We start from the raw sequence: 12,448 nt of genomic DNA on the forward strand, positions 1-12,448 counted from the left end.
CTTCACCGTTCCAAAAGTCACTTAGCCCTTAATTGTGGTGTATTAACTTACAAAACGTGTACCCACTTAGGGTGCAAACAACGATGCGATGCGCTCTCGGGGTAGGGCGTCACATTGATACCTCCGAAATCTCAAGAAGTGGCGCGCGAAGGGTGAGGACGCACTTCAAAATATTTGTCCTCACCTCTCAGCGTCTATCTCTGCCTCTTCTTCTTGCGCCGAAGAACAGTAGCAGCACAAGAAGTCGGGACGGGAAAAGGTCGTAAAATTTGGAAAAAGGCAGCAAGAAAAAAAAAGAAAGAAAGAATACGAGGAAACAGCCCTGAAAACAACACGCACGACAGTCGCGCCTATAATACGGACCACTTAACGTAAGATTTAAGATGGCATTTAAGATCGCATATTACAAAATCATGTATCCGTTAGACAGGCAGCTATTTGTATCTTTCTGGGGTGATTCTTTTTTTTCTGCCTGATTTTGAGCGACGACGGAGGGCGTCCTCATCGAATACTTGAAATTTGAGGTGACAGCTACACGTCAAAAAATGATAACCGCTGCTGCTCTAGAAGAAATGAAAAAACTGCTCCGGAATTCATAAACTTTTGCGGTTAAGAGGGTGTCGAGGTTGAAATTCCGCCACACACAACAAGAAAAAAAAATGGAATGGAGAAGCCGTAATCCTCAGGAAATATTAAAAGCGTAATTTATCGGGAAAACCAACGATAACGACCGTGGGGGGTGTCACTCGGTTCGTATTTTTCCCTGCGTCTCCATATAAAAATAAGCATCCCCTAAATCTGTCAAACTCCACGGACGACGACGGACTTGGCCGTTGTGACCGACAGCAGCAGCCTGGCCTGGCACAGAGTAGGCTTTGCCGTTAAGTCACACGCAAACAAAACCGGCGGCGGTGAGTGGCGTGCGCTGCCGTGACAGTTTAGTGTGCGATCACTTTTGTTTGTTTTCGAAATATTTTCCCAGCTTTTCCCTGGCTCGTGTGTCACGGAGCTGAACGAGTTTATGCTATTTTATAGCGACAAAATTAATTTATGCGATTCGAAGCCCGCACGATTCGTGCGGCAATCGTAAAATACCGCCGCCTCTGGATTAGGTCGCTGCGCGCGATCGTGCAAAAATGGCGGCCAACAAACGTCAGAAAAGTCTCCGGATTAAAAACAATGACTCATGGCTACGGCGGCGAGGATCAGCGAGCATAACTTTTCCCCAAAAGACGATCGTAAAACTATCGAAATGAGCCCCGCTCCCCAACCGACGACCAAGTGGCGTGTTTTTGACAGGTCGCCATTATGGCCCGCGGGATTTTGGCTGGGAAACATCGCACGCCAGCTGAGTTATTGCTGCGCCGAAAAGATCAAAGAGTCACCGTCAGCGGGAGCGCAGTCTGTCGCACTAAATGAATGATTAATCCGGCTTAATTAGATCATAATTTGTTAATCATCGTCTTTTTGAGGCGGCTGCCGTCCCTGCATTTTTGCAGCTTGTACATAAACTAGGGCCTGCATTGCGATGATCCAGCTACCGCAAGATTTTTTTATAGCATCCGCCATTATGGCGACAACCAAGGATCATTATTTGTCTGCGACTCCCGTTGCTGTCAGTGCCACCCAGAAAATATTTCCCATATCTCAACCCATTAGCGTCGCATTTTTTGACGCTGTCACACGGACAGGCAACATCCGACCCCAGAGAAGAAAAAAAATAGTCATTTTGCATTATGAATTATACAAATTCGCGCGCCTCGTCGCCATTTTTTCGCGCTCGAGCTTGACACAAACCCGCGAACATTTTTTTTCCACCGAGACCTGATCTGACAGCGCGGAATTCGGGTAATCGCATTCCGCGCCGTGCTCACTCGGTGACTTTTCGTCACGATTCACGTGAGCTTCACGTGTCGCAGTTCTGTCACAGCCAACTCGATCGAGCGGTGATCACTTTCAATTTCCAACACTCACTCAGTTGGGCGCAAAGACTTTGTCACCGCCGACGGCTGCTAGGATCCCAAAAATAAACAAATAAATGATGACACTTGTGTGCGCGACGCAACGCAACGGATATCTCTCTCTCTTTCTCTCTTTCGAGAGAGTGAGATATTGGTTGTAACGGTACGCGATGTTGACTAGCCGCTTTGAGCTGCTGTCAACGTTCGTTATTGTGGCGATTTCATCGGCTACTTTGCCTAGAATCTTGCCAGTTTGACATTTGAAACGGTTCTCGGTAGCCCTTTGCTCTTTTCCAAACCGGGGAGATTAATTTCCTCAACTCTTGAGCAGATTTGCTGCGATGCAGCGTGCGCGTGTTTTTGACGTTTCAACCAAAATGGTGGTCGCTATAAAACTCAAATAGCCACCGCAAAGCGTGTTGTCCAAGTCCCGGAATCTAAACATTTCCACGGGTTCGGCATAATAATGTCATCGCGCCCAATTGTACACAGACAGAGAGAAAGCATCGTCTGGGCCCTGTCTTCGGGTCAGAGTGACATTTGTTTCACCGCCACTTCACAGTGTCACCGTGACAGCGTGACATATTATGACTAGCGGCAAAATAAATGGTTCGAGATTTTTCAACTACTACGAGGCGTAGATCGCCCCTTCGCGGATCCAGACTCACGGATTAGAAACCATAGATCGATATTCTAGACACGATACTGCTTGAAGCGTATGTCTTGCTGAATAATGGCTCTGAAAAATCAATGTTTTGTAAATTTAGAACACTACTTTGACATACACTAGAGTCTGTTGACTTTCGAAAAAAATTTCAGACTCTTTGTGACATTCAGCTGTCACTTTGACAGCTACCGATCGTGGATAGCCGCCACCCATCTTCAACCCCAATCTATGGCCCGCTTCAGCCGCATACTATGCCGTAGATCGTGATCCAATGCGTGCAAGATTTTTGGAGAATCTCCCACCATCACGCATCACCGCGCAGACCGCCGCCGTGTAGTAGGCGACGACAAGATCACTGCACTTAGAAACTAATTATGTTTTCAAACTGACGGGGGATCGCTATAGCCGCGCTAGTCGTCGGCGGTGGCGGTGTCACGAACTGTCACGTCGCCGAGCTGTCAACGCCCCGGCGCACGCTAATTGAGATTTTCCCCTGTGGGGCGACCTTTTCCTGTGCCTACTACGCGCGCACGCGAAATCACGTTGACACGTGCTGGAGTTTGCCAAACAAGAAGGAAAGCAAACAAATTTATCTCGCTAGGGCGGAATTTTTATACAAAGTATCCAGGCTTAACTTTTTCTGCCTTGGCTGATCGCCCTCACAACGCGCCAACTTCCTCCGCAAAACGATTAATGATCAGCCGGAGCGCTCCATTCGTCAACAACATTAATCTTGTGTGCGAGTGCGATTCGCGCGTCGTGGAAAAAGTAACCGTGCTCGTGTGTGTGAGTGTGTTTACGGCATCCGATGACAGATTCCACCAGTAGCATCTCGGTAGGCGACGATTGAGACTATTGCCATGAAGCAGCCAGCTTGGATCCGGACCGATTTCGTGGACATAATCTTGAGCAATCTCGCAATGAACACTTTGTGACCCTAACTTTTGTTTATCAGTTTGACAGCTACCTTACCTTTACCTTACCGTACCACATTGGTACATGTGATACACCTTACAAAATCAAGGCAAACACTGTTAAAGGTAGTGTAATGTCAAATCCCACCGCCTTTCGAATCAAACATGGGTCGCTAAGAGCAAAACGTTTGAATTCGCGCCACCCGGCTCCCAGAGTGGAATCACTTCCATGTTTATCAACAAATAATTAAACGACAATATTTTTCCACTCACACGCGATCATGTTTTCCCGCCCACTTAACCCTTGACGCCTCGCCATGACACGGTACGGCCTGCTACGATCGCGATCTTCAGGCAAGCGTGTGATGTGACAACGGCGAGTCGACTAATGGATCAAGGTGTGAGCTGATAGGTAACGACAGGCCCGTAGCCAGGGGGGGGGCTTCCGGGCTGCAGCCCCCCCCGAAATTTTTTCCAATTTTTTTAAAATTGAACTACCTTAAAAAAATCTTAAATCAATGATTGTGTGTTCTCTTCCCAGAAATAATTTGTAAGATAGAGAATCAAGAATTGATTGATCAAACTAAGTAATTTGCCTGTCCATTGCCGGACTCAGTTTTTGTAGATTATGGATCCAAAATTTGGATATTTAAAATTTGAGCTGCAGATTTGAACATTGTTCCATTCAGTAACATCTCATTTATCTTGTAGTTTTAGCATTACATTGGTTATGATGGTCCAAATCTGGGCTTACTTGGGGCTATCCCCTGAAATCAAAGATTTACACATCACTAGCCTAAGTTCCAAAATTTGAGCTTTTTCTGACCACTGACCACCAAGTTTGGGCAAAATCGTCAAATTGTATGGAGAAAAGCAACTGTTTCAGTTTTTGACCAATGGAAGGCGCAATAACTATCCAGTTCTTATCAATTTTCAGAACTAATATCTTCTTTAAATTTGGAAAAACTTTCCCGAAGACACCTTATTTTTTTGGGTTTTTTTGCTAAAATATTATTAACCTTCGAAAATAGCAATTTCCGAGCGGATTGCTCTAAGGGGCTACATAGAAATAATTACCGTCATCTGGGGTGAATCGGGACTACAGTCTGAATAGGGACAGCAAAAATCCTTAGATCTTGTTGTCTTATTTTTGATTGTAGAACTTAAGTATGACCCCTGAAGAACCATAAAATAATTTAGAATTTTTGGATTCAATGTGGCGGTCAAAATGGAGGTCAAGAAATATTTCTGGTGTTTTTTTTAAAGGTCTAATAAACCAAATTTCCAGTTTTTGCTTTTTGGGTGCTTTTGAAACCGTCAGGGGTATTAAAAAACACCCAAAAAGCAAAAACTTGGTGTATTGGACCATTAAAAAAACAGATGCCGAATTTGATGTTAAAAACAAGCAAATAAAACATGCCGATTTCATTTGTTCCTGATTCGGTTATCCGAAGTCCTTCGAACTTTGGATAATCGAAACTTTGGATAATCGAGGCTTCGGCTAGTCGAATTTGGATTGTAAAATTAATAGCCCTCCTTTATTTGCATTAAAACCTTTAAACTGTTAATACATGTCTCTACATTTTTCAAAATTTATCATAATTTCTCAAAAATATTTAGATTTTGTTTTCAAAAACGAAAGCATTTAATATGAAAAACATTTGAGTGAATTTTGACTATTATCAGAAACACAATTCTAATTTTATCGTTTTGGTTTTAAGAATATGGTTAGTTACATATCTAAGACCTTAGAGAAAAATGCTTGAGAAATATCTGTGTGTATTTTTTTATTACTTTTTCGTAAACTTTTTTTCCGAAACCACTCGTCCAAAATGCTTTCTTTTGGTCACATTTTTTAGTTTCCACCGTGGCCAATCTCCAATTTTTATTTAATATATCAAAAATCGGAAGATCAACTAAGTGAATACTTATTATCAACTAATTTTCACTTTGTGCATGAGCTTGCGATTTTTAAAGGAAGAAATAAAATGATAAAAATATTCAAAACGTTAAAAAAATTTAAGCTTGGATTCAAAAACTCTGAAATTAAATTAATTAAACATCACTTTCAAATTATATAATTTCTGATCAATAATTCATTTTTTAACTATTTAATTTCTATTTTTTGGATTTTACAGATTAGAATTTGCATTTTGAAAATTTTAAAATTTCTTTATTATTTTTTTTATAATTTCTTATTTCTGAATATCATATGTAAATATTTTCCAAAGTTTATCTTGCCACCTTTTCAAAATGGACCAAAAAACAGAGAGCAAATACAATATTTAAAAAAAAAATAGCTTCACAATTTTAATGGAAATAACTTATTTCGATTAAGTCTTTTTAGGACCAGCGACCATGTCGGTCCGGAAATCAAATTTGAAATGTTTTTCCTGCTTTGATAATCATATACGACATGTTTGGGCTCGTTTAAAAATATTTAGAATTTTTGTAACATGTCGCGGAACCGCGGAAAGTTTTTTCTCACGAAAAAAGGATTTCGCCATCAGCTAGATATTTTGAAAACTTATGATGCAAAACAACTGTACTGATTTAAAGTGTGTTTTGAACACTTTTAAAATAATAAAACCATAGCTTGTAGTTTTGATTTGTAACCCTCTCAACTTTGGTCAGAGTTTAGTGACATAAACTTCAGAATAATATTCGCAACGGCTAATTGAAGATTTAATAAATTTACACTTTTCAATTTTCATAATTTTTGATTTAAATTTTTTTGGTATAAGACAAAGAAATGCCAGAAATCAAAAATCCCTGGGCCTTGTAATGTCAAGGGGCATGATTTGATCCTAGTGCATTAGTTAAAATTTGGGTAAACATTCTTTTTTATAAGCACTATGGACACCACTTCATGCTACGAGAACTCGCTTTGCCGCAGCCCCAGGGCTTAAGCGTTGACCGATAAGCTGTCTTCGTGAACTAGGTAGTTCTCCGATAGTGAAAATATCACAATTGCACAAGACACCGCTGCTTCTGTGACTTTTTCACTATCACAATGTGGGATTTAGGTTGGGTCTTCAGGATAGTAAAATTGATTTGTTGCTTACCATTAGCATTTAAAATAAATCTGTATCCTTTCCAAATCTATTTGGTGTTAAAGTTAGTTGCAATTGTTAAGTAAGAGTAATGCTGTCAATAAACTTTGATTGATGTAGAATACTAGGCATTCTTTTATGTCAAATTGTCCATAGAGTCTCGATCAATCAATAATGTAATGATATCGGACAAAATTCGTTGATCTGTTGAACTAACGGTTTTCGGATTATGGTTGTATCGACCATTGTTGCGAATCGAGGATCTACGGATTTTTTGACGTAAATGGTCATTTCTTTTTCAAATCGCGATTCTATCCTATTTGTATATCAGTTCATAGATTTTTATTGTTTTTGATAGAAGTAGTACTACAACAGTTAAAGGAATGTTTAGTTTTGAACATTAAGTTTAGAGGATTTTAGATTAAAGTTTAGATTTTTAATCCAAAGTAGTTAGCAAATGAATATTTGGACTTATATGAATAATTGAACATTTTGGACTTATGAATAACACACAACTGTGCATTTATTCTAGAGTCAGATCCATACAGCGTCAGTGTTTATTTGGTCGAAGTGTACTAATTCATTGGCAGATCTGATTCTAGTTGTAATGTACGACAAGACTACTGACGGACGTGACAGGACGAGGGCCCAGTTTAGAGGTTTCGACATCAACGATGTGCGGCTGGATCACCCTCTCAAAAAAAAAAAAAAAAATTTTTTTTGATATAAGACAAAGAAATGCCAGAAATCAAAAATAAAAATAATAAAAACATGAAAAATCCGGGACCGTGGTGTAGGGGTAAGCGTGATTGCCTCTCACCCAGTCGGCCTGGGTTCGATCCCAGACGGTCCCGGTGACATTTTTCGAGACGAGATTTGTCTGATCACGCCTTCCATCGGAAGGGAAGTAAATGTTGGTCCCGGACTAACCTAAAAAAGGTTAGGTCGTTAGCTCAGTCCAGGTGTAGGAGTCGTCTCCCTGGGTCCTGTCTCGGTGGAGTCGCTGGTAGGCAGTTGGACTAACAATCCAAAGGTCGTCAGTTCGAATCCCGGGGTGGATGGAAGCTAAGGTGTAAAAAGAGGTTTGCAATTGCCTCAACAATCAAGCCTTCGAACACCTAGTTTCGAGTAGGAATCTCGCAATCGAGAACGCCAAGGCAATGCTGTAGAGCGAATAATTTGATTTGATTTTTTGAAAAACATGAAAAATTTAAGATAACAATTCAACAGAATAATATCAAAAAATCTGAAATTCCAAAAATTAAAAAATCTGAAACTGAAAAATTTATAAAATAATTGATACTTAAGAAATCCTAAACTAAAAAAAATATCATTTTAAAATTAAGTTATTCAAAATCCAATAAATTATGTTTTTTCAATCTTAATTTTTGGATGCTTTAAATATTTTTATGTTTGAATTCTAGTATTCCTAAATTAATTTATATTTACCAGAAAATTAAGTGATTTTTGTAATGGCTTTTCCCTTATTTCAGCATTTTAAGATTCAGCGTTTTGATAGTCAGCTTCATGAGGCAATTCTTCAATATTATTTAAGCGAATACATTATTTTCAAACGTTATTTTCAGTCGCATCCAAATAAACAAATCAAAATCTCATCAACACATATAGCTCCCGAAGAAATATCAAACGACGCCTTTTGTTTCTGTTCCTTTTCAGCTGCGTACCGCTTAAGAGAAGTCTTTTCGTAAACCTTTTCTTGACCGTTCCTTGAGATTTTTTTGTATGGAGTTTTAAGAGTCTCCGTACTACAGGACATTTTTTAAAATTTTCGTTTGAAAGTAAAATATAGTTCTTGTAGCAAAATTCATACTAAGATTTGATTTACAGGAAAAATGTAATTGTTTTAAGAATTCTTACATAAAGTATTCTTTACTTTTAAAACAAAAATTTAAGATAATAATTACACATGATAATTTCAAAAAAATCAGAAATTCCAAAAATGAAAAAAATCAAATACATAAAAAAATATAAAATAATTACAACTAAAAAAATCCTTAAATTATAAAAAAAAACATTTTTTATCATTTTTAAATAAAGATATTCAAAAAATAATTTTCAATCATTTCAATAAATTATGTTTTAATAATCTTATTTTTTTGATGCTTCGAATATTGGTATGTTTGAATTCAAGATTTACAGGATAAAACTAATCAATTTATGAATTCTTACATAAAGTTTTCTTTATTTTTAATTTAGCAACGTTTCGTAAATATAAAATTTCTAAACCATAAAATGTGCAGGATTTTGTTCCTAGAGTCCAGGTATTGCTTGAACAAACATCGATTTTAATAAATGGTTACAATCCTAAATTATTAAACATGTATATAGATTAAAATTTTACTAAAAAATTATCTTTAGAATTGAGACCTGATTAAATTTTTTTGTCATGTTTTAAAATTTTATTTTTGCTCAAATTCTGGACCAATTTTCAGAATACAATGAGTAATGAATTTGAAAATGGCGTTTAGTCGGAATATTAAAGTTAAACATGATTCGTTTTAATGTTTGATGCAATCGAGGAAAATTTTAACGGTTACATATGCATTTAAAAATGGTTACATATGCATTATTAACAACTCTTCCAGTGAATATTTTGGCGTTAAAAATTAATTTAATACATTTTATCTAAATTTTTTAACACATTAAAATTAAACACAGGCACTGATTTTTTTTCTTCAAATATATATTTATTATAGGCCTACACAGAAAAAAAATGTGAATTTACTCGACACGGAAAAAATGAACCACATGTAAACTCAGTTGATGTAAACTTGAGATTCGACGTAATTTTTTTTTGTTGCCATGGAGACACTTCAGAAGCTGAAATTTCAACGATTATATTTTTTTGTATTTCATTAAAATTATTTATTTTTGAGAGCACCAGGAGCTTCGCAAAATATGAAATGGCTTCAATAGCTTAGAACAATTAAAATAAAACATTGTTTAAGTTTGTTTATAAAATTTTAAGAAAAACAAATATTCCAGTTATGAGTTTTATGTTGTGCTAGAAAAAATGAAAAATGTTAGATAAACCATCACAATTATCACACAGCTGAAAATGTAAATCCAGACGGTTTAAAATTTCTCTCAGTATAAAATACAGAAAACATAATACTTATGGTTAGATAAATCGATATTTCTTTAAAAAAAAAATTATGCTTTCAAAAATTTGATTCAAGTTAAGTATATTTTAAATTTAGCGACGTTTATCACGAAATTGGATTACAATTAAACAATTCAAGAAAATGTTAAAAAAAACACTTTCTCTACTCCTTTAATACAAACTAGCTGTTAAAATAAAAAAAAAATGACGAACGAGTTTTTTCAATAAATACATTGATAACTTAATATGAAAATCTTCGAAAACTTTTTTGCATACATTACATTAAAATTTTACAATTCATCTCAATAATTATACCACAAACCAAGTGATGGTATAAATGATTTGCTGATTTTTATACTCCTTGAATTTTTGCACCCAAGCCCCCCCCGAACAAAAATCCTGGCTACGGCCCTGGGTAACGACTTAGAGGACTGACGATCGTAGGTGATCGCGATGCTAATTGGGCACTAAACGATCCCTACGCCTTCCTCTACTTACCATGTAGTCCTGGGGTGATGAAAAGCTGGACGCCGAGCTACTGTCGGTGAGGATGTCCGGACTCTGGCGGATGGGAGGCGTTTCCTTGGAGGTAGAGGAGAAAATTTTGAGATGTTAGAGGATTTTTATTACCAATCTTCAACAAACTGAAACCTACCTCGAGCAGGGCTTGCAGGCTGTCAATGTACTCGATGGCGTTCCGAAGGATTTCCACCTTTGGTAACCGCTGGTTTGGGTTCGTGCTTGTGCGACGTTTTAGAACCTCGAATGCCTCGTTAACCTGGGAACGAATGTTTAGATTTAGTTTGACAATAATTTAAAAGAGTGCTCAATAATATTTTATCTTCCAGAAAATGTTATTTTTCTGTAGAATAATTAACAATAAAAAATTACAGTAAATTGTGAATACAGCGATTCGACGTCGGACCAGCAGGATCCATATCGAAGTGTTCAAGATTTGGCTCAAATTTAGTATGGGAGTTTCTTGGCCAACATAATTAGACCCGTATTTTTGCCTTCCTCACCTTACTGAGGAAAGGCTATAAAATCACTTGAAAAATGAACTTATTAATTTGACCTCGTAGACCCACCTTCACGTATACATATCGACTCAGAATCATGTTCTGAGCAAATGTCTGTGTGGATGTGTGTAGGTGGGTGGACAAAAAAATTGTCACTCGATTATCTCCGGACTGGATGAACGGATTTTGACCGTATTAGTCTCATTCGATCTGTCTTGGGGTCCCAAGGGTCTCTATTTAAAATCAGCAAATTTAGTTAAGTACTTCAAAAATTCAAAACATCGAACATGCCATTTAAAATGATGGCCATTTAAAATGATTTAAAATATTTTTTAACAATTTTTCAGATAAGGGGTAAAACAGATATTAGCCTACTTGATACAGCATTTGACGTATTGATCACAGGGTAAATAAGATCTTTTTCTTTTTTCAAAAATGTTTAATTTAATTATTTTTTAAATCAAATTTACAACTCCAATACTTCTAACTTACGTTGTCCGAGGATTCCGAATATGACAAAATTGAGACCAAAAATTGCCGCTATGACGGCCTACAGGGCAAAAACTAACGTTGTAAAATGTTTGTTATAGAAAAATCGAAAAAGTATGACAAAAACTGCGATTGGCCAAAAAGTTTTTTCCGTAGGCTTATAGTTCATGAAATTACCTATCTTTTGACCTATAGGAGTATGGGTGTTTGAAGCTGTTGCAAGAAGATATTAAGGTTTTAAAAAAATCCATTTTTGACAGCAATTTGCAAAAGCTATGAGAAAAAGTTAAACCAATCCTGGATGTCTATGGCTCATTTTGAAGTGCTTCAAAAGACCTTTCGAATGCATCTAAGAGAGTTGGAATTGATCAAGTTTTACGCAAATGGGAGCAATAAGATTTTTCATGTTTTTTGGACCTCAAATTTCAATGCCCGTTTTACCCCACTTCCCTTTGTCGTAGAGGGCTCATATTTGGCATGAGTTCATCCCATGTATAGACAAACAAACGCTGAAAGTTTCATCCAAATCGGAGCACCTCGATACGACCTGTTACACATTGGTGAAAAACTCGCTCTTAACATGTTAAGGGGGAATGTTGCTATTTTTGCTGAATGTATTAACTTTATGAATGTGAGGAAGGCACCAACCACCTAAAGGTGGATTAAGTAACGTTTTTTGTTTAGCTATTAGAGTGGTCCTAACCGAAATAAAGTAGTTCAAAGAATTTTACGATTTTCGTAAAAAGATTTTTTCCTAAAATCATATTTTTCTAGGATTTTTCAGAATGTTTGACGTATGATAAACATATTTTTCTAGGATTTTTCAGAAAATGTACGTAACATATTTATAAACAGGCTTCTGAGACATCATAAAAAAATGGGAATTCGATACATCAATGAGTATAAAACACCATGCATCTCCAGCAAAATTTACCAGGAACTCAATTCGATGGAGAAGCATGAAACTTTTATGGGACCATCCATAAACCACGTGGACACTTTAGGGGGGCGGTTGTCCACGCTCCATACAAAAAAATGTTTTTTGTGTGGAAATTGCTACGAGAGGGGGGGGCGGGACGCCATGGCAGAAGGTAATTATTTTTAAAATTGAATTATCGATTAAAAATAATTTCGAAATTTTAGAAACAAGCGTAGCCTTTAGATAGGGCTTACAACACTTTTTTAGATATGTAGTTCCAACAGTTCCAAAATATCGCGAGT

At 37.1% G+C, this 12,448-nt stretch overlaps 1 protein-coding gene across 1 annotated transcript in view; it reads right to left on the bottom strand.

The window, feature by feature from the left end:
- The window catches only part of LOC120432094 (myogenic-determination protein), a 29,056-nt gene that overhangs the window by 14,487 nt on the left and 2,121 nt on the right, over window positions 1-12,448 (bottom strand). The window contains exons 2-3 of the mRNA XM_039597233.2: window positions 10,375-10,497; window positions 10,218-10,301 (exon numbers count right to left, since the gene is read on the bottom strand). Coding sequence (XP_039453167.1) covers window positions 10,218-10,301; window positions 10,375-10,497 — 207 coding nt within the window. The remainder of the gene's footprint in view (window positions 1-10,217; window positions 10,302-10,374; window positions 10,498-12,448) is intronic.

The sequence above is a fragment of the Culex pipiens genome, chromosome 1 (genome assembly GCF_016801865.2).
Source record: "Culex pipiens pallens isolate TS chromosome 1, TS_CPP_V2, whole genome shotgun sequence".
Taxonomy (NCBI): domain Eukaryota; kingdom Metazoa; phylum Arthropoda; class Insecta; order Diptera; family Culicidae; genus Culex; species Culex pipiens.